At 48.8% G+C, this 26,651-nt stretch overlaps 1 protein-coding gene across 10 annotated transcripts in view; it reads left to right on the top strand.

Annotated features, from left to right (window-relative positions):
* The first annotated feature begins 8,039 nt into the window (after positions 1-8,039).
* Positions 8,040-26,651, top strand: part of OSMR (oncostatin M receptor) — a 72,473-nt gene continuing 53,861 nt past the window's right edge. For 2 of the 10 annotated variants that reach the window (XM_008262129.5, XM_017344693.4), the window contains exon 1: positions 8,040-8,371. Coding sequence is in view for 4 of the 10 variants with exons in the window: in XM_051853801.3 (XP_051709761.3) it covers positions 17,493-17,539 (47 nt within the window). In the remaining 6 variants the exon portion in view is untranslated. Of the gene's footprint in view, positions 8,372-8,582; positions 8,869-17,421; positions 17,540-17,569; positions 17,748-26,651 lie in introns of those variants that run through there. The other 8 variants (XM_051853801.3, XM_089313151.1, XM_089313150.1 and 5 more) reach the window with 7 other exon arrangements.

Below are 26,651 nucleotides of genomic sequence, written 5' to 3' on the forward strand. Positions count from 1 at the left end.
TGTTGTGCTAGAATTGAAAAAAAGAAACTACATTTAACAGGCTGATAGGGATGAATATAAAGGTGAGTGCCTTTTGGAGGTTTTCATTTCAGTCTAGATGGAATTATTTTCAGCACAAGTGGAATCACAAAGATAAAAGTATAATATACCCTAACTTCCTCAATTAAATACTGCATTTGTCACTGGAAGAAAGTTCAAAGGAAATTCAAAAATGAGCCAAACCATTCCCTTTTTGTTGAAAATTCATTCCTTTGTCTTATAGTGTCATATCTGTAAATCTCCATTCTAGAGAGATGTTTAACCATAATAAAGCTTAGTGATTTCAGTAGGTTTTTATCAATTTCCAGATTTAGAGGTGAGACAAATGTAAGTGTATCCCAATCTGCTGAAAAACTGGCTTGGATCCAAATAGTGTTTTATTGCCAAGGAATTTAACATAACAGAGGAAAGAATTCACGCTGTTTCCTTTCAATAACCTATTCACTTAGCAGCTCTCATTACAACTGTAGGAAGTGCCACTTCTCATAGCTGAGTAGCTCCATCAAACTGGCCATCCTGCATACAGCCATAGAAAACACTAGAAAAATACTTCTTTTTAAAAAAGATTTATTATCTATTTGAAAGGCAGAGTTACAAAGAACGAGAAGGAGAGAGAGAGATCTTCCATCTACTCGTTCACTACCCAAATGGCTACAATGGTCAGAGGCAAGCCAGGCCAAAGCCAGGAGCTTCATCTGGGTCTCCCATGTGACGTCAGGGGCCCAAGGACTTGGGCCATTCTCCGCTGCTCTTCTCACGGCATCAGCAGGGAGCTGGGTGGGAAAGTGGAGCAGCTGGGACTTGAATGGGCACCCAAATGGGATGCTGATGCTGCAGGCGGCAGCTTAACCCACCATGCTACAGCACCAGCCCCAAAATACTTTTTTTAAAAGATTATTTGAAAGTCAGAGTTACAGATAGAGAGGGAAAAGCAGAGCTTTCATCTACAAATTGGCTTCCCAAATGGCCACAATGGCTGGAGCTGGGCCAGCCCAAACCAGGAGTCTGGAACTCCATCCAGGTTTCCCACGTGGGTGGCAAGGGCCCAAACACTCGGGCCATCTTCCACTGCTTTCCCAGCTGCAATTTCAGTGAGCAAGGTGGGAAGCAGAACAACCAAGACTCCAGTCGGCACTCACACGGGATGCCGGTGTCACAGGCGGCGCTGAGTCCACTGTGCTGCATTGCCACCTCACCTATTTCATCTTTTACTACAGAGTCTTCATCTCCATGATGCCTTCTCCCTTGGTTGCCTTCATTGGAGCCCTTGTCACTCTGCATCCCCAGAGACTAGGCTGTTAGGTGACAGTTTTTCTCCCATATAGACCATTGCCTGGCAGGGGAGAAGGGAAAGAGAACTGTCTCTCCAGGGACAATTCAGTGCCATCCGGCCTTAGAAACTCCCTCTCCTCCTCTTTAGGCTCTGAGTTGGCCCGTGGCTCAGTACTCTTGGTCATCCAGCTCACATCGCACTGGATTGCCTGGTCCACGTTGGCTGGTTCCCAACCTACTGGGGCAGTAACTCAAATGGAGGACATCGTACCGGAGCCGGAAAAATGACGTATTTCACAGCAGCCTGGTTCATGCAGGTCCTGTACCACAGAGCAGTGCTCCAGCTCCTCTCCAAAATTCCTGTTCACGTGGACCTTCTCCTCCGAACACTTACCCTGAAACTGTGAATTATGAAACACAAACATATTGCTTTTCAGGTGACTCCAACAAGTGCATGTCACACTGGACAGCTCAATCTGCATTGGCTTGGGTAAGCACCTACTGCAGGAGCTTGGAAAATGTCGCTTTCCGGTCTGGGTGGTGGGAAAAAGGACTTTTACCAGAAATCAGTCCAGATATGTGAGGCATAAACTTCCCCTCCTCCTCCTCTTCAAAATGCTCTACTCCAGACACACATACGGCTCCACAACTCTGCCCACATACGCTTCTGCCTTGGGATCCGCCTCCTCTGGGTTCTTCAGGTCCCCTCTCAGGTCCATCTCTCTGCACGTGTGGCTCCTCCTCTGAACAGGGCCTCACCTGCACAATGGCCTCGTCTTCATGACGCTTGTCCTGCATGTTGGCTAGCTCATCTTCAAATAGCTCGTCATCACACAGCTCCACCACATCAGCTGCCTCTCTGCTTCCTCCTGCCCCAGCAACACAGACAGGCTTATAAATGTGATTCTGGAGCCGGGGGCCTGGGAATGCCTGCATATAAACAGGTCTGGCATTGCAGCTGGAAGACTTTGTCTTGACTTCAGAAAAGAAGCTCATATTGCGATCCCAACGACTTGTGCTCGGGAAAAGTAGTCACACCGTGGCGGCTGAATTGCACAATCGACTCCAGAGTTTAGAACAGCTACTGTCCTAAACAATACTTAAAAAATAAAAAAGTGACCACTGGTGGGCAGAAATGGAGTAGAGTCAATGCGTCGCAGCAGGGAAAGGCATGGAATGAGCGTCTCACATTTTAGACCTCTTAGCCCAAGCCTAGCCCAAGTCTCTGCAACATGGGGTGCCTAGAGCTCTGTTAGAATTTGAGGAGCCAGAGGTCAAAGTTTGGGGTAACCATAGCATTAGTCCCAGCTGTTCTACTTCTGATCTACTTCCCTGCTGATGTGTCTGGGAAAGCAGCAGAGGATGGCCCAAATCCATGGACCCCTGAACCTATGTGGGAGACCCAGAGGAAGCTCTTGGCTTCTGGTTGTGACCTGGCCCAGCCCTTGCTATTGCGGCCTTTAGGGAGTGAACCAGGGGATGGGAAGAGCTCTCTTTCTCTCTCTTGCTCCTTCTCTCTGTAGCTCTGCTTTTTAAATAAAAAAAAAAAAACTTTTTAAAAGTAAAAGAGAGAAGCTCAGCTGAGGCTTAAAAATGAACTCATATTTGAGCTGTAATGTGCTTTAAGCAATATCACATTTGCAGTGGAATCTGACCATAGTAACTGCCCATTTTAAAAGAAAATCAGTGTCATTGGAGGAACAAAATAGAATCCACAGTCTTCATAACAGACATACAACATTCAGGTTGCACTCCAAAATTACTTGACCACCTAGTAATGTGACCCATTCTCATGAGACAATCAGGGGACTGATTCTGCAATCTAAATGTTGAAATAATAGAGCAATGTTTTAAAAGCAGTAATAATGAACATGCTTAATGAAAATATTCCCACACGATTGAAAGAATCCGACTTATCACTAGAGAAATAAAAGAACAAACTGAAGTATACAATATCTATGATACAAAATTTGCTAGAATGACTTAATAGCAAAATGAAGATGACAGGGAAATGACAATAAGCTTAAAGATAGTTCAATCTGAAAAGCATAGAAGAGAAAATATGGAAAACAACAAAGTTTCATTGATATTTGAGACTTTAATATGCTGGCTGAAAACTTAAGTTTGGTAAAAGACATAACAATAAATTTAAGAGGCTTAGTAAACACCACATAGGACAAATAACAGTAATAATTTAAAAATCTCTAAGCACATCTTTAACAAACAATTGACAAAAGAAAATATTGAAACCAACCAGAGAAAAAAACTGACACATTAAACATACTTGGGAAAGAAGATTCAAATAATGGCTTAATTTCTTCTCAGAAGCAATGAAAGCCAAAAAATTGTGAAACATCTATAAACAGATGAAAGGAAAAGCTGTCATCCCAGAATTCTGTGTCCAGCAAGAAAGTAAAAAGGAAAGTAAAAGAAAAAAAATTCAGATGAAAAGAAACTAAGAATATGTATCTCCAATTAAAAAAATTGCTAAAGTTCTTTATGCTTAGGGAAATGGTACCAGATACAAATTGAGATATTTGGCAAGGATTTAAGGATAAGTAAATATATAAGTAAATGTAAAACACTAGTTTTCCTCTTAATTTAAAATATATACATATATACTGAATTGTGGGTTTACACACTTAACAACTATAGTATAAAGGATGGGGTGTGTGGTTAAATGGACCTATTACATGGAATGGTGTAATATTATCCCAAGTAGACAGTAAAAATTAAGGATGTACATTACAATTCATAGAGAAAACACTAAAACATAATGTGATAATAAGAAAACAAAAGGAAAATTAAAGTGGAACTTTAAAAAGTTTTAAATAGGGGCTGGCATCGTGGCATAACAATTTAAGCCAGTGCCTGCAATGTCCCATATGGGTGCTGGTTTGAGTCTGATCCAATTCCCTGCTAAAGTGCCTGGGAAAGCATCACAAGATGGCCCAAGTGCCTGGTCCCCTGCACGTTTGTGGGAGACTCGGAAGAAGCTCCTGGCTCCTGGCTTCAGTCTAGCTCAGCCCCTCCGTTGGCCATTTGGGGAGTGAACCAGAGGATGGAAGATCTCTCTCTGTAACTTTGCCTTTCAAATAAATAAAATAAATATTTTAAGAAGTATTCAAATAATCCCAAAGAAAGGAGGAATAAAAAATAAAACCAAGAGAATAGAAAATATACAGTAAAATGGTGGACTGAACACAAGCATATCAACAATTGCCTTAAGTCTAAGTGTACTAAACACTGCCCATCGAGTTCAAATGCAGGGATTAGCAGATTTTTTTTAAAGTCCCAACTACACATTGTTCATAAGAGATGTAGTTTCAAAGTAAATACAATTATAGACCTGTGTCGGCTCAACCTTAAGCAAATAGTTTGCAAAAGTCCCCAAAATTCCCATCTACTTCTCCCCAAAGTGCTTCCTCTTTTACTCTGTTAACGTTCTATCCATTAGCATTAATGACCACGTTCAAATTTCTTAAGTTCCACTGCCATAGGCTAGAGAACAGAGCAGCTATCTAAACAAAAATACAGTCAACATTTTTTCTACAGCCCATAAGGAAAAAAATTAAAATATCCAAAAATAGTTTTCCACATCGTCTGGTTTCTGGTGGCTTCTAGAAGCAGGTGTGAGCAAATTACAAATCCAAGCTGGGAACCAGGTAAAAGCAATCAGTCAAGTTTTAAATAATATCTAGCTCAAGCAATGAACCATAGAATTATGAAGGATGCTGTTACCTTTCACTTAAATTCCCTTAGATTTCGAAAGAAAAAAATGTAAAGGTCCCATGTGACCTTCTTACACTCAACATCTTTGTCAGCTTTGTCACTTCTGAGTCCCTTCTCTGGTTTATTTAGGAGTGGTAGATATCTCTCAACTAATCACATTGTATTATACATTTCAGAACTTAAAAATTTTTGGAAGACCAATGGGTTTTTCACAACACAAGGAAACATTTACGAAGTTACTTTAATGTCTATGAATTTTTCTTGGAAAAGATGCCAATATCACCAGCAATCATAATCACAGAGGCACATTTAATACCTCAAGGTGAATCTTTAAGATGTGAAATGCAACCACATGCCAACAAAATACAGTTTTATCCATCTGTTTGCCTGGTATGTAATTATGGAATAGTCATAGGAGTTGAGCAAGTAGAATCAAAGCTGTATTTCACAATTTACACAGCTAATTTTGTATCATAGAAGAGTGTAGTTCAAAAAGTTTGTGGAAAATGGAATTAGAAGGTCAATTTGTTGTGGTGCAAAAAAGCCTAAATTCATGGAGTTTTTTTCATAATATGCATTTCCCCTAACTTTTCAAAGATCCCTCATAAATCTTTACATTCTAAATAATGTTTGACAGTTACGGAACTAGTTTTCTTCTGAGAAGTTGGATAGGCTAGGGGTATATTTGTCTCACGTCTCCACTACAATAGTTATATTATACCTATGAGATTCTCCGACAGAAGATGGATTTTTTGTGTGGGCGGGTGAATGAAGGATCCTCCCCAGGTTCTGGGCTCCAGTGTCCAGAAGATACTAAATTAAGCTTGCATCATTAACTTAATACAGATTAAAGATCAGACCGTTCACTTAATCTCAGAGAACCAAGTGAGGGAAAGACAAGGCTTGGAGCTTGGACACGTTGACTCCGGGGAACAAGTTGACCTTGACTCTGGTCTGAAGCTCAGATGACATCACTGCAGTGGAAAGGGGGTGTGAGGGCCCTCAGTGCACAGGTGCTAACTGCAATCACGGGCACGGATGTGACCACCCAGGAGACTGCGTGGGTTGAGAGAAGAATGTCAGGGATGGGGCCCTGGGACAAGAGGAGCGCCAGGCGCTCAAGACGATGAGGTGGGGGACAGGGCACAGGGAAACAGGAAGGTGGAGAGGGCTTTGCTACTGAAATCGAGCAAAAGAGACATCAACAAGTGTCAAACAGAGCAGAATAAATATGTGCTTTTGCAACACCATCTCATCGGTGCTAAGCAAGGACGAGTGTTTGAGCTAACAGCTGATTAAGCCTGTGGTATTTTTCATCTTTTTCTGCGATTTTCAGGCTCATTGTAAAAAACTAACCTTTGGAACATAACTGATGCATCCATTTCCTCTGCCGCCGTAACAAACTGCCGTGAACTCGGTGGCTTAAAACGGCAGGCATCAGTTCTCTCACATTTCTAGCGACCCCAGGCCTGAAACCAAGGTGTGCTTGGCAGGGAAGATTCCCTCTCTGGGACTTGCAGGGAGAATCAGTTCTGTGCCAGTCTCTTAGCTCCTGGTGGTTGTCAGCGATCCTTCCGTATCTCCCTTCTCTGCCTCAGTAGGCACACAGGGCTCCCCCTGGGGGTCTGGGTCCACCTGTCCCTCGTTGCCCAAGCCCACATGACCATCCGCCCTTATCTTAGCTTGATGAGAGCTGTAAAAACCTCTCAAGGTGACAGTCTGAGGTTTGGGGTTGGCGGGAGTTTTCGGAGGACACCCTGCCGGTCAGCACACCCACAAACTTGCAGGAACCACAGCAACATGACCCAGGAATAAAGGTGCATGTTGGACACATCAGAGGAATTTTAGGTTGGCAGGACACTTTTCCACTGGTCTCCTTCAGCTGTAGTCGGAGCCCCAGGTAGGTTAAGATCCCTTTACGGAAATTCTGCACACTAACTGTGTTTTATTTAACACAGCATTTGCTCTCAGGTTGGCCCCTCTCAACTGCTTGTAGGAAGCATTAACGTGGGGAGGGAACTTCAGCGAAACATGAAATCACAAAGCCCTTCCGAGCTTGGGGAGCTGACCTGACATTTGCAGCAGGGCAGATGGCTGTGCTAATGGACTGGTGAAAACTTTTTAAGTGATGAAAGGTGTGGCGAAGAACTGACCGGCCATACACTTAGTCACGAGACAAAAAGCACCTTTTCTCCACTAGCATCAAATATTTACTATGCGCTGGGCTCTTCCTGGCACAGTTAGGTATTGAGTGTCGGACGCCCCTAGAAAGTTTTCCTTGGGAAGGCAATTTTTTAAAAATGTGCACACACATAATGGTTACATTTTGCAATAACTGATAATTCTGGCATTATTCGGAGTCACTCAGTCAACTGAAGAAGAGATTCTAAGATATGATTTGTGGTCACTTTTTGGAATTACTCTTAGTTTCTCCTACTGCCTTCCACTTGTGACACTTCCCAAGGTCTCCAGCCTGGATCCCAAACCAGGCTTCGCTCACCAGGAGCGGGGCCCAATGAACAAGCCTGCGGGGCTGTCCGGCACCCAGACCCGAGAGCTTCCTCCCCGCATCCAGATGCTTGGGAAACAGCTGGATTAGTTAGGGTGGCGCCCACATCGGAAATTCTAGCCCACGGCTGTAGCAGGGATCCAATGTGTCTTCCAAGGGCCTCCACTGCGAACACCGGATGGAAGGTAACCCAGGCCGTGACATTCGGGGCTCTCTGGAGAATAAGGCTTGGGGACGGTCGCGGATAGGGCGCGCGAGGGCAGGGACGGGATCCAGCTGGTGTGGCTCTGGGCTCTTGGCTGAAGAGGCAGGCCCTTGGGCTGGGGTGGCCGGCGGCCCGGAGAGACAGTGCCAGGCCCCGCTTCCTGGGTCTCCTCCGCTCGCTCCGGGACGAGGCTGGCCAGGGGCGCCGGGCCCCGAGTCCTCGTCTGCACTTTTCCTTCCCAGGCCTCTCCCACTTCCTCTCCCCACCGGCCCCCGCCCCTCCGCCCTGGCCGGGTCCCGGGAGCCGCGCCTCCCGCAGGGTCCCATCCTCCTCCCCGCGGGACCCAAAGGAGGAGAATTCCTGTGGGTCCCAGGAGTGCCAAAAGTGCGGAGCAAGACGGGAAATTGCAACAACCCTCCCCCGCCCGCAGCCCTCCCCCGTGGCTTTCCCGAAACGCCCGCCCTCGGCGCTCGTCCCGCGGCTGATTCATAGTCCGGGCTCGGGGCCCCTCGGCACGTCCGGCCCGGCGTCCACTCCCGCGTCCGCACCGGCGCCCCACGCGCCGCCGAGGACCCAATCCGGCCTGCAGAGCCCGTCCCTCGGCGGCCCGCGGCGTGAGTACCCTCGAACCGTCGGGTCCTGTCCCGCACTGCCCCCAGTGCCTGCGTAGGCGACTTCCGACGGGACAGCCCTGGCGCGGCGCGGGAACCAACGTGCCCTCCCCGCCGCGGGCCTGCACTTTCCGCGCGGGCTGGCTCGGGCTCGGGTCTGCGCAGAGACCGCGCTCGGAGGGGTCCCCGCCTCCCGGCCGCCCGCCCGCCCGCCAGCCCGGGCCGGGGCGCTGCCGCCCCGCTTCTCGGCGGAGCGCGGCCCGCCGCTCCGGGCCTGCTCTGGAGCGCACCGTCCCTAGGCCTGCGCCCCCGGGGTCCGGGGGTGTGTGTTCAGTTCGAATTCCCGGTGGACCCGCTGCGGCCTCTCCGGCCCGCGGTGTCCCCGAGCGCTCCCCTCCGGAGCCCTAGCTCGCGCGCCGACTGCAGTTTCTCCAGGACTCCGTGGATCTTTCTCCACCCAGGCCCTGTTCAGACGCACAAGTGGGAGGCGCTGGGCTCAGGTGAGCGGGGAATCCCGAGGTGTCCCTGGTTGTGCCTGGGACGGACGCGTCCTCCGCAGCCGCGAAACCCAGGCGGAGAGGGCTTCCGAAACTCGTCCGAGACCACCGAGTAGGCGGTAGGGACCCCGAAATGGGATCCCAGGACTCCCGGGCCAGGTCTTTCTCCCCGACACCGCGACTCCTTCCTTGCTAATGGTGGATCCCGGCTAGCACCGGTGCTTCCCTCCTGGAGCGCTAGACGCTGTGGAGAGACGCTGTTCTGCGGCTCACATCCTGAACGTCGGGGTAGGCACGGGAGGAGGCCGAAATCAAGAGGGTGTCCGATTTGAGCTAGAAGAACCCTTCGTGGAGGAGAAAGCAGCTGTGGTCTTCATCTCCCATCCAGCCGGCTCTGGGAGTTGGGCCAGGGTACTTTGTGCCTCTTAGCCCAGGTTGCCTTGTTTTTGGACTGGCTGTGGAGCAGGCGCTGTTCCAAGCGCACTCTTTGCTTACCCGTGTAAGCCCAGGGCAAGGAGCTAGGATGGCTGTCCTCGTTCTGGCACTGTGGAAGTTGAGGTCCAGTAGCTTGTCTGTGGTCACACCACTAGCAGGTGGCAGAGCCGGGGTTTGGCTTTTCACTCTGCTGACATCCGCCCTGGTGTACCTAGCACTCTTACTGCCGTGGGCTGGTAAGTGGTGTTTCATTACCGACTGGCTTTTTCTGCTTTAAAATGCACTCCGTGCAGGGTGTTTGGCCCAGCGGTTAATACACCTGCTAAGATGTGGGTCCCCTATCGGAGTGCCTGGTCTCCTACCTGCCTGCAGCTCCTGACTCCAACTTGTTGCTAATGCAGACCCTGGGAGGGAGCAGGAGGGCTCCAGGGACTGGGTTCCTGTCCTCCCACATAGGATGGGTTCCTGGCTCTGCCTGTGACCCCCTTCCAGGCCCTGCTGTGGCAGGCATTTGAGGAGTGGGAGTACGCTCGCTCTCTGTCTCCGTCTCTCAAAGAAAATTTAAAACACATTCAGAGACTGAGATGGAAGGGCCCCAAGTGGTGGTCGTGGCCAGGGGTTCCCAAACTTAGCTATTCCTGAGACAGCCCTGGAGTTGTTTCAACCCCAGCTAGCCATTTAGAATCTTCAGGGCGTGCTCATGGTGATGTCTCCCCTGCGCACCTCCCTCACCCCCTGGTTTAGTTCAGTGGTACTTGGAAAAGCTGATGCAAATCATGGAATTTAAAAGAGGGGCTTATGTTGGTGCAGTGCAGTTTGGAAATGCACGCACAGCCTTTTGCAATCTGCATTTTCCATGGACAATGTGAAGCCCCCTAGTGCCGTGAGGATGCCTCTGCTGGCAGGAAGCTCACTACCTGACGTGCCGTTGCTGGACAGAGCTAATTCCCTGCTGTAACCTGCCTGCTTGTGACTGATGCCCTGGCCCTGGGCCCGGCTCCTGTTGTCTCTGCAGATGTCCAAGCATGGTGCGTCAGAGGCAGCTATGTAAGAACAGGGCATGTGTGGTGCCCAGCAGGCACTGGAACAGCAGAGGGAAGACCCTTAACACCAGGTCTCTTCCCCCCACCCCCTTCTTCAACCCAGACAGAGCAGGGACAGCTATGGGATGCCCAGAGGTATTGCCAGGTCTCCGATGTTTTTGGAACCCTTTGTCCCCCAAGAGAGGCACCACGCCAGGAAAACACCTACGGTTTAGAGAGAGTCACCGTGATCCTGTGCTTGACAGGAGGAAGGAGTGTGTTTTCCTTGTGGGAACCCAACTGGATTGTCCGCTGGTTCCAGTAGAAGGAAATCTCGGTGGATGGGCGCCTCACTTACAGGAACAGGGAGCCCCAACCCGCCTCTCCCTGGAGGAGGAAGTCTTTCTGCATTAAAACAAAAATTCTGTGGAATGGAAAAACAAAACAAATAGAAGGCCATGGCCTTGGGGGACAGAGCCCCTCCCTCCGAGCCGGTTTCCGCGTTGCTGGAAAGAAGTGTTTCTTGGCCAACAGCAGCTGGGTCCTTGGCATCACAGCCATCCTTCTCGCCTCGGTTTGCTTCCACTAGCTCCTTAGCATTTCTTTACTCTAGGTTCTATTTGATGTTCATGTTTTATAAATTGTACAGCACGGGGTGGGTGTTTGGCCTGGTGGGTAAGGGGCCAGTTGGGACACTGGTGTCTCATGTCAGAATGCTTGGGTCTGACTGTGGCTCCTGATTCTAGCTTTCAGCTGATTTGTAGGCCCTGAGAGGTGCGGGCTCATCCCACAAGGCCCGTGCTCTGTCGGCATGGGTGGGGTGAGGCGAGGTGCGGCGGGGCGAGGCGCGGCGCTCTTCGGCAACAGGCACCTGAGACAAGTTTCGGTGAACATGTCCACATTGTTAAAGATCAAGCGTAAGCTTTTAAAGGGCAGGCAGACGTAGCTAATTCAGGGCAACACTAATTCTATAGGATAGAACCGATATTGGCACCATTATTCTCTAATCAGCTTGAGGGTCACGTAGCCAGAGTAGCTTTCCAGGTGGTCCTAATGGGCCTGGGCCACCCCTGGGAGCTGTTTACCAGATTGGCAATTACAGGGCCCTTTAACAGGGAGCAGAGGTGGGGAGAAGTGCCTGGGGCTCCCGCCGCCTGCCAGCAGTCAGGTTGTGGGGTCCCTCCCGGGAGGCATGGCCCGCCATACCCTCTCAGCCTCCTGCCTGGGCAAGGCAGGCAGTCTCACGGGATCACCCACGGAGAGGCAGCAAATGATGGCTCCAGTAATGGGGTTCTGCCACCCACATGGGGACTTGAATTGAGTTCCCAGCTCCTGGAAGCCTGGTTGGAGCTGTAGCAGTCACTGGGGAGTGAATCAGTGGATGTAAACTCTGACTCTCAAATAAATAAATTAAAAAATTTAAAAAGTGTGATTTATTGGGACTGGCATTGTGCTGCAGTGAGTTAAGCTGCTGCCTGCGACACCAGCATCCCCATATGAGCACCTTTTTCAACTATTGGCGCTCCACTTCCCATCCAGCTCCCTGCTACTTGGCCTGGGACAACAGCAGAAGATGCCCCAGATACTTGGGTTCCTGCCACTCACAGGAGAAACTCAACTGGATTTCCTGGCTCCTGACTTCTTCCCAGCCCAGCCCCAACCAATATGGCCATTTGAAGAGTAGACCAGTGGATGGAGGATCTCTCTCCTCTCTCTCTCACTCTGTCTCTCTCTAACTCTCCCTCTCGCTCTGTCATTCTGCATTCCAAATAAATAAATTTTTTTAAAAAATTGTCAAGTTTAATAAACAATAGTATAATAATAACTGAACACATGCTCACTCAATATAGAAATGTGTACACTGAAATATAGCAATGCATCATCACCTCACTCCCATTCAGAAAACCAAAGTTTAAGCTTGGTACTGGTCATTCCAAGACTTTTTCTTTTCCAATAGATTTGCATAGTATGTATATATTTCATTTATCCATGTTTTAAAATATTTTTAAAAGATACTTAAAAATTTATTTATCTGAAAGGGAGAGCTACAAAGAGGAAGAGACACAGAGTGAGATCTTCTGTCTGCTGGTTCACTCCCCAATGGTTGGGGCTGGGCAAGGCTAAAGCCGGGAGCCTGGAATTCCATTCTGGTCTGCCATGAGGGTAGCGGGGACTCAAGCACTTAGGCCATCTTCCACTGCCTTGCCAGGCACATTAGCAGGGAGCTGGATGGTAAGTGGTGCAGCTGGGACTCGGATTGGCACTCTAATATGGGATGCCAGCTTTGTAAGCACTTAACTCACTGCACCACGATGCCGGCCCCCACATCTGTATGTTTGCTGTGCTTACTGTTCTGCACCTTAGTTTTACCTTCTCAGTCATAGAGATCTTTCCACATTCATACTTCTTTTGTTGAGGACTACACCATATTTTAAGGTAGAAACAGCATGTAATTTATCCATCCTTCCCCTTATTGATGGACACTTGGGTTGCTTAAAATTATTCAACAATAGCGATGGTGATTCAGGGAGGATCATGCATTCTGTGTCCTTGAGTGTATTTCATTGGAATAGACTTGTAGGAGAGGTGTTTGTAGATCAAAGAGTTGTGCCTACTTTTTTTTTTTTTACAGACTTGTTTATTCAGTTGGAGGAGAGGAGCCATCCTATACCGCTTTCCCAGGTGCATTAGCAGGGAGCTGGATTGGAAGCAGAGCAGCTGGGACTGATATGGGACTGAGCCACTGCTCCAGGCTCCCCAAGTTTGCCCGTTTTTCAACTTAATAGCTAGAACCCGTCAAATCGCACTGCCCCACAGCCCCCTGGTACTGGTGCATTTAGATTCAGTGCAGGAGATTCGGCCCCCCCTTAGCCCTCCTAACGCCAGGCGTTTTCCTTTCTGTTCTTTTTAAATTTGCAGATCTGGTGAAAGAATGTAACTCTGTGTAACATTTTAATTACATTTTGCTAATTACTACTCCAATTTATTGTCAGTGTATATGAGTCATTTGGGTTCTTCTGGAATTTCCTGTTTATGTCTTTGTTCATTGTTCTAAGGAGCTGGTATTTCTTACTCCTGTTTATTGCAGAAGTAACGCATGCATTCTGCATCTTATCCTTTGTCACAGATGATGGAAATGTTTCTCTTGGCATAGGGCTCTTTCTCCAGTTGTTGTTTGTGGTGCTAAAATGTACACAACATGACATTTACCATCTCTATTAGTCAACTTTCCATTACCTTAACTAAAACACCTGGAGGAACGTCTCGGGAAGAGAGGTGTTTATTTCAGCTTGCAGGTTCACAGTTCGAGACTTGGTGTCCCCATTAGTCGAATGTCTGGCAGAGACTGGCCGTGGCAGGGCGTGTGTGGAGGAGCAAACCCGTGGCCAGCGTGGAAGCATAGAGAGCCACAGGAAACATGCCCAGCATAGGAAATGAACTCCCTTCCTTAGGAAGCTCCCTGGGAGCTCGCAGCGGGCCCCCCTGCCAGAGGTTGTAATCAGATGAAGCCTCAACCATTAACTAAAGATCCCTGGGTTTCATGTCTGCATGAGTCTGGGGAGCCGAGTCCTGCTCCGTCCTTGCCGCCACCTTACCCATCTTTAAGTGTGTCGCTCGCTGGCATTAAGTACATTCATTCACAGTGTTGTGCAGCTGTCACCGCATCCATCTCCAGAACCTTTGCAGCTTAAAAAACTGAGGCTCTGGGGCCGGCGCCGTTGCGCAATAGGTTAATCCCCCACCTGCAGCGTCAGCATCCCATATGGGCACCAGTTCGAGTCCTGGCTGCTCCTCTTCTGATCCAGCTCTCTGCTGTGGCCAGGGAAAGCAGTAGAAGATGGCCCAAGTGCTTGGGCCCCTGCATTCACATGGGAGACCAGGAAAGAAGCTCCTGGCTTTGGATCAGCATTGCTCCAGCCATTGTGGCCATCTGGGGAATGAACCAATGGAAGGAAGACCTCTCGCTGTCTCTCCCTCTCACTGTCTATAACTCTACCTCTCAAATAAATAAATAAATAAAATCTTTAAAAAAAAAACTGAGGCTCTGTGCTCATTAAATAATAACTCCCCATTTCCTGCTTCCTCAGCTCCTGGCAACCACCGTCCTACTGTCTTTTTAAATCTGACTATTCTAGGTACCTCCTGTAAGTGGAATCATACAGTATAGGGCTCTTCCAAAAGACCATGGAAACATGGAGTTAAAAGATAGGTCTGTTTTGGTGCAAATTTTTTTTTTTTGAAATCCATGTACACTTCAAAAAAGTTCGTGGAAGTATGTGCTATGAAAAAAACTATGGTTTCCAAACTTTTATTTGCACCCCAATTTTTTAAAAAGAGTAATTTTATTTGAAAGAGAGAGAGGGAGAATCTTCCATCCACTGGTTCACTCTCCAAGTGGCCACAATGGCTACAGCTGGGCCAGCCTGAACCAGGAGCCAGGAACTGCTTCCAGGTCTCCCACATGGGTGCCGGGCCCAAGCACTGGGGCCATCCTCTGCTCCTTTCCCAGGGGAGCCGAGTCAGAAGTGGAATTGCCAGGTCTTGAACCAGTGTTCTTATGGGATGCCAGTCACCCAGGCGATGACTTTACTTGGCCCCCTTAATCTTATTTTTCTGTGAACTTTTGAGAGTACTCTAATTTTTGTCTTTTTGTAACTGACTTATTTCACTTCGCATATTATCCTCAAAATTTATCCATGTTGCAGCAAATATTGAAAATCCCTTCATGTTTAAGACTGAGTAATATTCCCTTGTATGTGTATATCACACTTTGCTGACCCATTTATATTGCTTTTGTCTTTATCTTTTGCTACACAGAAGTTGTAATCATTTGTATAATCCATCTACCTATCTCATGATTTCTGTGCTTTCTCTAATTTAGGAAGGTCTTTTCCATCTACAAAAACTTTTTAAATTATATTATTTTCTTCTAGTACTTTTATTATTTTGGTTTTTAGACTTAGCTTTTTTAAAACAGCATATTTTTTACAAGGTGAAAGGTAAGGATGTAATTTAATTTTTAAAAAGTTGTAGATGGGCCAACATTGTGGCATAGTAGGTTAAGCCTCTACTTGCAGTGCCAGCATCCCATATGGATGCAGGTTCAAGTCTCAGCTGCTCCACTTCTGATCCAGCTCTCTGTTAATGGCCTGGGAAAGCAGCAGAGGATGGCCCAAGTCCTTGGGCCCCTGCACCTGCGGGAGACCCAGAAGAAGCTCCTGGCTTCAGATGGGCCCAGCTCAGGCCATTGCGACCTTATCTCTCTGTCTCTCCCTCTCTCTGCCTCTCAAATAAATAAATAATTTTTAAAAAAAGTTTTAGGTGATTGATCCAACATCATTTAGTTAAAAGTCCACCTTTTCTCCAACTCATTTGGAATTCTGTTTTTATCATAAAAGAAATTCCTGTTTACCCAAGGGCCTCTGAGGACTGTGTACTTTCACTGGTCTTTTGTTTGTTTCTGATGCCAGTGTCACCCCAGGGTAATTCCTGGGGGTTTAGTACCATGTTTCTGTTATCTTGTAATTTATATTTGCACGTTTTGTTCAAAAAATGCTCTTACAAATGATTTTATGCATTTCCCCTCTCCTACAGACTGTTCAGCTAGCTCACCGCATTTAATAAAATCCTGGTGGAATTCTTCTTAGTGTCTTCCCGAGTTCAGAAGTGTCAGCAGTTCTGGTAGGCACCGCCAGCGCTGAGGACATGGGTCACACAGTGAGGCATTAGGTCATGGTGAGTCCCTCAGCTGGTTTCAGGGTCTGGCTTCCTGTTGCAGTAACCCTGTCGCCGTGGGCGTGTTCCTTTCTACTTCTTTTACCTGTAATTTTCCTCATCTATGTGTGGGGATAAAATCAAACCCTTTTCAGAGAGCCGTTGGGAAGATGCAGCTAATCCAAGTGTGAGTCACTTGGCAAAGCCCCCGGCGGAGAGTTGGGAGCCAACACTTGCCAACTGAAATCATGTTTATGTTTATATATGACGCTGGGATTTGCATACTGCCTTACTGGAAGTACAAGTCAGTAAATGCTGCCTTTCTGTATCGAATATACACACACACCCACCCACCCACCAAGTATGGAGATTAGCACACACACACACACACACACACACACCCCAAGTATGGAGATTAGCACACACACACACCAAGTATGGAGATTAGCAGTGCCTCTGACACTTCCCTGTGCATTTGCACCACAGGGGATCTCGTTAAATGCAGGTTTGTATTCAGTAAGACTGAGCCGCAGCCTGGTGTTGGTTCCAGGTGATGTCAATGCTGCTGGTCCTTTGTCCACACCCTGAGTGTGGCGTTTTGCGCTGCTGTTTCAAGTTACGCCGCTCGTACTAACCTGTACTTGTGTCCCGTTCTTCCTGTCCTCTTCTCCCTCCCTTCCTCTTCTTTATTTTGGTTTGTTGAAAGAAAAACGGTTAGTGAGAGCACTCAGTGCAACTCTCAGTTCTCAGCTCTGAAATCACGGAGGCAGTGCCTCTCTGGATTCTGCAAAACAACTGACTTCAGATAGACAGTCACGCAAAACATTTCCCGTCTGGGGGTGAGACTTGGTTGGCTGTAAGAACAGCCACCGCTGCGAGTGGCTTAGCCAATAGCAAAGTGCAAGGCATAGGAGCACCTGGGGACAGGCAAGAGGAAAAGAGCTCTTGGCAGACGGAATGCGCTGCCCTTGGTTGTGCAGGCGCCAACTGTTGAGAAGACGTGAGCTTCTCTTTCTTGTACGGAAATTTCCACACACCGTGTTCTCACGCGGTCGGCTCGCTCCACTCCCGGTCTTCCTAAGGGCAGATTTTATGAGGTTAGCCGTACAGGCATACACAGCTCACTGCTGCCGTCTGTGAGGATGTGAGGAGGCGTGGCAGTCCATGTTCTACCCGGGACAGCGGTGACGTTGGGTTGTTTCCTTGGCACTGGAATACCCGACACCCTCCTAGGCCCACCTAGCACCTAGGGAACACCAGCGTTTCTCAGATGCGTTCAGTAGGCGTGGATTGGATTTGCATAGCAAAACATCGTCAGCTGGCTGAGTCCCCATGAAAACATGGATGCTGTGGTTTGCAGACGGTTACACCTCTCCCCACCCCCCGCCAACTCATGCTGGGATCTGATCCCCGAGGTCTCACGGAGGCGGTATTCCCAGGGTGGCGGTTTACTCCATGGTGGTTACAGGCGGGGCCTTTAAGAGCTGGTTGGGTTCTATTAGGTAAGGAGGGCGCAGTCCCTGAGATTAACTCCTGCTTCCTTTATAAGGAGGAGGGGCGGCCTGGTGATGGAGGTGGACGCACGCTTCTGCTCCCTTGCGTGGTGCTCGGCGCTGCCGCAGTATTGCCAGCGCCAAGGCCGCCGCCGGAGGGGGCCCCGAGACTTTGCACCTCCAGAACCGTGAGCCAAAGCGGACCGCTCTTCTTGAGGTAGCCTGACTCAGCTGTTTGATTAGAGTGACCTAAACGCTGACTAATGGGAGGTGACTGCTGTTGTGCAGACGCGGCCCAGTGTACTTAAAACGTGCACACACACGTGCGTGTTTTTAAGGATGCTTTCTGTTGCCGTAGAGTTACTAACTTGAAGGACTTACCTGAAATTCCGCCTATCCCGCCTGCCTCCCGTCAGCTGTAAATTTCTGACTAGGAGGGTGGGTGTGTGCGTGTCTTTGGGCCGGTTTGCATCCTTTAAAAAAAAGACTGCAAGAGAAATTCGAGAGACGGATTCAGGGGATCACTTGTAAGGGTGGCATGGGGAAGGGAGCGGGTGTGGGGTCCGAGTTGCCCATTAGAGGAGCCCCAGGTCTGGGCACAGGCCTGGCTGGTTCACTGGCTGGGAGCCTGGGGTGCCAGGGTGCGGTGGATCCAAAGGGCAGCAGCTGGAGGCCGGCTGTCAGCTGTGTGTTGTGAACCCAGATTCCGGGCAGTAAGTTCTTTGGAAGGGAGCTCTGAGTGGACAGCTATGCGGTTGCCACATTTCTCTTCCAGAGAGATCTTCTACACACACTACCAGGAAAGCAGCTTTTTCACTCAATATTTTAAGGTGTTTTTTTTTTTTTTTTTTTTTTATTTGAAAGGCAGAATTACAGAGGCGGAGGCGGGGAGAGAGGGAGAGGTCAGTCTTCCATTTGCTGGTTCACTCCCCAAATGGCCACTACAGCTGGAGCTTTTGGACAATCTGGAGCCAGGAGCTTCTTCCAGGTCTTTTATGTGGGTACAGAGGATCAAGGACTTGGGTCATCTTCCACTGCTTTCCCAGGCCATAGCAGAGAGCTGGAGCAGAAGTGGAGCAGCCAGGACTAGCGCCAGTGCCTATGTGGGGTGCCGGCACTGCAGGCGGCAGCTTTACTGGCTGTGTCACAGTAGCTGGCCCCAAAACATTCTCCTGTGACAGGACGTGGATCTAGTTCATTCTTTTCAACAGGTGCTTACCAGTCCTTTGTATAAATGCAACATAATGAAATCAGTTCTCTTTAATGGACTTCTGGATTCTTTTAATTTTGTACATTTACATTTAATCATAATTAAATGTAATTATTACATTTAATAAAGTGTGTATTTAGTGTACAGTAATAAGGCTACTACATATCCTTTTTGTAAAAAAGGAAAAGTAATAGACGTTGAAAGGCAGAGTTAGGGAGAAGGAGAGACAGACACAGAAAGAGATCTATCTGTTGGTTCCCTGCACGATGGCTACAATCACCACGGCTGGCCCAGGCTGAATCCAGGGGCCCGGAACTGCATCCTGGATTCCCACATGAGTGCAACGGCCCAAGCACCTGGGCCATCATCTGCTGCCTTCCCAGGTGCGTTAGGAGGAAGCTGGATCTGAGGCAGAGCAGCCAGGACTTGACCCAGCACCGCACTATGGGCTGCTGGCATGAGAAATAGCTGTACCACAATATTGGCCCATACACACTTTAATGTGTATTTTCCAGTGTTGAAAATCCTTCAGGTGTGCACACATGTGTGTGTGTGTATATCTTCATACTATCATAGAAGAAAATGACAGAATTCTGCAGTTATTTCTGAATAAAAGAAAACGCACACTAGAGTTTTAATGGAGATGCCAGAGTGACCTCTGTGAAGTTAGACTCCTACATTAGTGACAGCGCCTGTTCCGGCAAACTCTTCTCCATGCAGGATATTAAGACCTTTCCCAGCCTTGCCAGCTGCACGCTGCATAGACACAGGTACACACATACACAGAATTGCTGTCTTAATTTGCATTTTGAAAGCTCTTAGTGAATTCGTTCAGTGTTTCTTGGTTGAGTGTTTGTATTCCTCCTTTTCCATGAGTTACGTACTCATGTTTCTCTACAAAGTTGTTTGATTGTTTTAAAGGAATTCTTTATTTTATTAGAGCTCTCAACCACTGACTGACTTCCCAAATGCCCACGATGGCCAGAGCTGGGCCAGGCCAAAGCCAGCAGCTAGAAACCCCATGAGGGCTTCACGTGGGTGGCAGGAACCAAATTAATTGAGCCACTACCACTGCCTCCCAGGATTGGCATGGGCAGGAAGCTGGGGTCAGAAGCTGGAGGGGGAACCAAACTGAAGTACTCTGAAGTAGGACATGGGCATCATTTTTTTTCTTTCAAGATCTATTTATTTGAAAGGCAGAGTTAAGAGAAATCCTCATCGTTGAATCACTCCCCAAATGGCACAATGTCTAGGGCTGGACCAAGTTAAAGCCAGGAGCTTCCTTCTCATCTTCCACATGGGTGCAGGGTTCAAGCACTTGGGCCATCTTCCACTGCTTTCCCAGCCCATTAGTGGGGAGCTGCATTGGAAGTGGTGTGGCCGGGACTTGAACCAGCACCCACATGGGATGCTGATACCACAGGCGGTTGCTCTACCCACTGTGCTACAGCACCAGCCCCAACATAGGCATTTTAATCATTAGGCCAAATGCCCACTCCTGTTTTAATTAGGTTCTAAGAGCCATTTGTATATATATATATATATATATTTTAAAGATTTGTTTTTATTTATTTGAAAGACAAAGTTACAGAGAGAGGTAGAGACAGAGGTCTTCCATCCACTGGTTCACTCCCCAGTTGCTGATTTTCTTCACACACTTGTCACACCTGACATTTCATTCCATACTCATTAGTCTGTCTTCTCCACTAGAAAGTAAGTCCCATGGGGGCAGGCCTTTTAAAAAAAATTGAAAAAATTAGAAGGAGACATGAGTGAATACTTCCATCATCTGTCAGGCACGATATGAAACTGAGAAGCAATAAAAATAGCTACATTGATTATACAATGTTTACACATTTTGGTGTTTTAACTGTAGTTAACAGTTTCAGTCAACAGTAAAAAGCTACCATCCTCAATATACAAATCACGGGGCTGGTACTGTGGAGCAGCTGGTTAAAGCCCTGGCCTGAAGTGCCGGCATCCCATAGGGGCCCAGGTTTGAGATCCAGCTGTTCCACTTCCCTTCCAGCTCTCTGCTATGGCCTGGGAAAGCAGTAAAAGATGGCCCAAGTCCTTGGGCCCTGCACCCGCATGGGAGACCAGGAGGAAGCACCTGGCTCCTGGCTTCGGATCGGCGCCAGCCATTTGGGGGGTGAACCAACGGAAGGAAAACCTTTCTTTCCATCTCTCTCTCTCACTGTCTAACTCTGCCTGTCCAAAAAAAAAAAAAGACTATTAGTTGAACTCTTTAACACACAATTATTCTTAGGTGTTTAAATTTAATTGAAAAGTGATCCCTGTTAAATATGAGTGGGAATAAGAGAGGAGATGTATAATTTGAGACGTGCTCAATCGGACTTGCCCCAAATGGTAGAGTTAGAAATGTGCCAGGGGATTCCAATTCAATCCCATCAAGGTGGCACGTACCAATGCCATCTCACTAGTCCAAGTGATCAATTTCTGTACACAATTGATCATAACGATAGGCCTAAGAGTCAAAGGGGTCACATAAACAAGACTAGTGTGTGCTAATACTCACTGATAGAATTAAAAAGGAGAGAACGATCCAACATGGGAAGTGGGATACACAGCAGATCCATAGAATGGCCGATGTCCTAAACAGCACTCTGGCCTCAGAATCAGCCCTTAAGGCATTCGGATCTGGCTGAAGTGCCCATGAGAGAATTTTAGGCATGGAAAGCCAAGACACTCTGGCAAAAAAAAAAAAAAAAAAAAAATCTAAATGAAAGATTTCTGTGAGATCCCAGTGGAAAGAACAGGCCCTCAAAAAAGGAGGTACCTTCCTCTGAAGGGAGGAGAGAACTTCCACTTTGACTATGACCTTGTGTAAATAAGATTGAAGTTGGCGAACTCAAGAGGCTTCCATGGCCTTGGCAGCTCATGACAAGAGCCTAGGGTGATTACTGACGCCATAAACTAGAGTGTTAATTAAGTCAACAACAGGAGTCACTGTGCACTTACTCCCCATGTAGGATCTTTGTCCTTAATGTGTTGTCCAATGTGAATTAATGCTATAACTAGTACTCAAACAGTACTTTACACTTTGTGTTTCTGTGTGGGTGCAACTGTTGAAATCTTTACTTAATATATACTAAATTGATCTTCTGTATGTAAAGATAATTGAAAATGAATCTTGATGTGAATGGGATGGGAGAGGGAGCGGGAGAGGGGAGGGTTGCAGGTGGGAAGGAAGTTATGGGGGGGGGGGGTAAATAGCCACTGTAATCCAAAAGCTGTACTTTGGAAATTTATGTTTATTAAACAAAAGATAAAAAGATTTATTTATTTCAAAGACAGAGTTAGAGAGGTCTTCCATCCACTGGTTCACTCCCCAAATGGCCTCAACAGCCAGAGCTGCACTGATCCAAAGCCAGGAGCTTCCTCTAGGTCTCTCACGTGGGTTCAGGGGTCCAAATACTTGGACTATCTTTTACTGCTTTCCCAGGTCCTAGCAGAGAGCTGAATCATAAGTGGATTAGCCAGGAATCGAACCTGCACCCATTTGGGACGCCGGCACTGCAGGCGTCAGCTTTATCCCTTAGGCTACAGCACCGGCCCCTGTTTTAATTATTTTATTCCTTGCATTCATGTCTGTGTTAATCTGGAATTTCTTCTGATGAAGTGAGGAGGTGATAGCAAACATGATAACCTTAGCAGTAACTGGGTTTATTTTGTGCGGGCTCTCCTGGTCGGAGCTAACTCTCCTGCCCATGCTCTGAGTTAGGTTCTTCTGTTCTCACTCCTTGGAGAAGAAAATCAGGATCCTGAGGGATGCAGAGACTTCTCCTAGTGATAGCTGTTAGGTGCTGGAGAAGGGATTTGATGCCAAAGTCTGACTTCAGAACCTGGGTTCTTTATTTACTCCTACAAGTTCTTTCCCCACACATGTTCTGGCTGTCATTCCAGTACCATCGGGGGAATAATGGAACTTTTCTTGGATGTTTTGAAATATCACCACGAGCAGATAGTGAATTCTTGCCTGTTTCGGGGCTCATAATATGTCTTGGGTTAAGATTTTCCATTTCTGGGGCCAGCATGGTGGTGCACTAGGTCAATCCTCCACCTGCGGCGCCGGCATCCCATATGGGCACTGGTTCTAGTTCTAGCTGCTCCTCTTCCAATCCAGCTCTCTACTGTGGCCTGGGATAGCAGTAGAAGATGGCCCAAGTTCTTGGGCCCCTGCATCCGTGTGGGAGACTGGAGGAGGCTTCTGGCTCCTGGCTTTGGATCGGTGCAGCTCTGGCCATTGCGGCCATTTGAGGAGTGAACCCTAGGATGGAAGACCTCTCTGTCTCTCCCTCTCACTGTCTGTAACTCTACCTCTCAAATAAATAAAATCTTTAAAAAAAAAAAAAAAAAGAAGGTTTTCCATTTCTTTGGCTTCACTTGCCACTTAGAGACATAGATTTAATTCGAGCTGATATCACAAATATATTTCAGGGTGCATTGCTTTTTTAAAAAAATCAGTTGTGCATGTGCTAATTCAGCCTCATAAATCAGGTTCCCAGGGGCCGACCTTGTGGCTTAGATTAAGCTGCTGCCTGCAATTCCCACAACACATAAGGGCACTTGTTCGAGTCCCAGCTGCTCCACTTCCCATCCAGCTCCTGACACCAATGTGGGGGACCCAGAGGAAGCTCCTGGCTTCAGCCTGGCCCAGCCCTAGCTGTTACGGCTATTTGGGGAGCGAACCAATGTATGGACGGTCCCTCTGTCTCTCCCTCTCTCTCTAACACTGCCTTTCGAATAACTTTTTTAAAGGAAAATTTGGATTTTTTTTTTTAATTTTACCCAGTGGATGGGCTCAAAGGGGAAAGTACTCAAACCCTGCCGTGGACATGGTCCCCTGGGTGTCATTGAGGGGCAGGGGAATCTGAGTGACACCTTGTAGGTAATTAACCCCGGGCTATAACAGGACCCCTTCAAAGGGGCCCCCACGTACAAATGGCAGTGCTTTTGAAAGAAAGAATTAAAAGGGGGTCTAGCAATGAAGACCCCATTGTGGTGCCCCCACTTCGTATGGGAGTTCCTGACTTGCTTCCTGCCAGTGTGTGCCCTGGGAGGTAGCAGGGGATGGCTCAGGCCGCTGGGTCCCTGCCTGGATGCAGTTCTGGGCTGTTGTGGGCATTTGGGGAGTGAGCTAGCACATGGAAGGATCTGTTTTCTGTCTCTCTGCCTTTCAAATAAAAGGAAAATAAACACTTTGTAAACATCTAAAAGCTGAGCCTGAGAATGGTGGGCACGCAGCTCTCGCAAACGCTCACCCTGGAGCCCGCGCCCTCCGCAAACTGCCTCTTTCTTGAAGCCGAGATGATTTGCATATGATGTCATTGTGTCACCAGCCAGTGCTGAAGAACTTGGCACCAGACCCACATTCCTGGGAAGGAAATGACTCTGCCACAAGTGCTTCTCAGGAGGCTCCTTTGTGGTGGGGAGGCTTCCTTGGGGGTAAGTCGGAGCAAACCAGAAGTGCTGGGGAGCACAGGCAGGTGCGGAGCTCTGTGAGAGCAGAGTTCTGCTGCACACTGTGAGATCAGGGCTGAGTGAGACGTTCTCTTATTCCCTAGCGAAGGATGTCAGGGAGACCATCGTGAGACTGCACTTGGCCACAGAAGAGAGTACAAAGCCCAGAAAAGGAAGCTGCTTTCATTAAAATAAGACTGGTAGTGAGAATGAGAGAAAGTTGGCACGCATCTGTATCCGTTCAGCAGGGTGTTGACTGGGGAACAGGAGCCCGGGGATGCCTGATCTGGCTGGGAGGTGTCAGATCTAAAAGCTCCAGGAAGTAGGGGGACACACGGGGCGCCGGGGCCCAGCAGTGCGGGTGGGGCCGGTGTTTTTTCCCTTGGCAAGGTCTGCCCTTTCTCGTTTCTCTCACGGCCTTTGCTTGCTGGAAATTGCAGGTGGCACTGAACGCCGCTGGATGGGTGGGAGCCCTTGTGGCCCGAGTCAGCAGTGGGGCTGCAGAGGGAAACCTCTGAGCCGCCCTGGCAGCTGCACCCTGGGCAGATGGAGAGCCTGTTCAGCAGCTGGCCGCGGGGCCAGAGCCCCAGGCCCCCACACGCAGCCGTGCGCCTTCCTTGGGCCGAGCTGGGAAAGCGTGACTTGATGTTGCACTTGCATTTTGGTCTGCAGGAGAGGTGTGCTGGAGGCTGGGAAGTGCCCCTGAGGGCTGGGCTTGGACCTCCCCTCTCTTCTCTGTAGCCCCTGCCTTGGGGATCACCTAGGCCTGTGGCTTCAATACCATGCACATGCCATGAGCATGCTGGGATTCAGACCCAGGCCAGGACCTCTGCCACCCAGGAACTCCCGACTGCATCCGGCTTATAGCCCTGGATATAGACCCTGGAGACCAGACGAGCAGCTCAGGGTAGTCATCGTGCCACAGACACGGTGCATGGCTTGCTTCCTTCCTGGTCTGCTGCGTCCCCTAGGTGGGGATTCCATTCTGTGAGGGGCTCGGGCTGAAAGTGCAAGTCTCCGTGCAGCTCCTCCTGCGTGTTAGCTGTGTCTTGAGGCTCTTCCGAGACCTGCACAGGTCCTCGGGGCCTCTGCTGCTGGTCCCCGGCCCCGACACGCTCTTTCTCGCCTGGACTGTGGTTCGTAGCCCTGCTGTTGCCCCATCAGTCTTCTCATCTCGGGGTTCTTTTCCCCCTTGGCTGAAGGCCTCTGGGGCTCCCGGCTGCTCAGGGTAGAAGCTCAGGGAGCAGCTGGGATGTGAACCAGTGCCCATGTGGGCTGCCAGCGTCACAGGCGGCAGCTTTACCCACTATGCCACAGCGCTGGCCCCTAAGATTGACTTTAACCGGGAGGTTTCAGACAGCAGCCAGAACTTGCTGTGGCCCTGGGGGTGGTCTGGGGTCTGAGACGTGAGTGGCGGCGTGGTCTGGTCACACCCCTGGAAGCCATAGGCCCTTGGCTCCTGTGCGTGCTGTGGCCCGTGTGTCACGGTGGTGCCTGTCAGAACTGCTGTCCGAGGGAACAGGAAATCCGAACGACTGCCTGACAGGCGTCAGAGAGGATGGCCAGGGTGGGGACTGCAGACAGGATATCCTGATGACTCTCCAGGATGCTCCTGAGAGCCCCAGAGCAGGGCTTTATTTTGTTCCGTGTGTTACTTGAGAACTTAAGTTCTTGGATTTGGTTACCCTTATGGTAGTGGCCTCTGATTTTTACCATCCCTGAGGCTTGCTCAACTTCTGCAACAGGCAAAATGTTTGGGGAAAAGCCCAAATCTGGGGCAGTGTTTAGATACTCCTTCATAACGTGACCCTTGGGCAAGGTGCATGTCGCCCTCTAGATCCCCTGTTTCCACGCAGATGGGACAAGGTTTCCTTCTCACAGTGGCTGCTCACGTGCTGCCCTCCTCCGGGGGGCGTGTGTGAGGGGCGTGCAGCCCTGGGCCTGTAAGTAGCCAGGAAGCCAGGAAGGGTTGTTTTTTTTTTTTTTTTTACAGGCAGAGTGGACAGTGAGAGAGAGACAGAGAGAAAGGTCTTCCTTTATCCTGGTCTCCCATGGGGTGCAGGGCCAAAGTACTTGGGCCATCCTCCACTGCACTCCCTGGCCACAGCAGAGAGCTGGCCTGGAAGAGGGGCAACTGGGACAGAATCCGGCGCCCCGACCGGGGCTAGAACCCGGTGTGCTGATTAGCCTAGTGAGCCGCGGCGCCGGCCGGGAAGGAGTCTTTAAAACGCCGAGGTCAGGGTCGCGGTCACATGATTGACCCCAGGCGCCTCCCTCGCCTCACCCTTGGTTCTGAGCAGACGCCATCTCCTCTCGCGTTAGTTCTTCCCCTGGCTCTCATGGTCGCTTGTACTAGGAACCTGTTTGAAGGCGTAAGTAGAGATTTTGGGAAAGGCAGGAGTGACCCAATGAGGAACGGAGAGCACA

Source organism: Oryctolagus cuniculus, chromosome 14, assembly GCF_051225735.1.
Source record: "Oryctolagus cuniculus isolate XC-2025 breed Fujian yellow rabbit chromosome 14, ASM5122573v1, whole genome shotgun sequence".
Lineage (NCBI taxonomy): Eukaryota > Metazoa > Chordata > Mammalia > Lagomorpha > Leporidae > Oryctolagus > Oryctolagus cuniculus.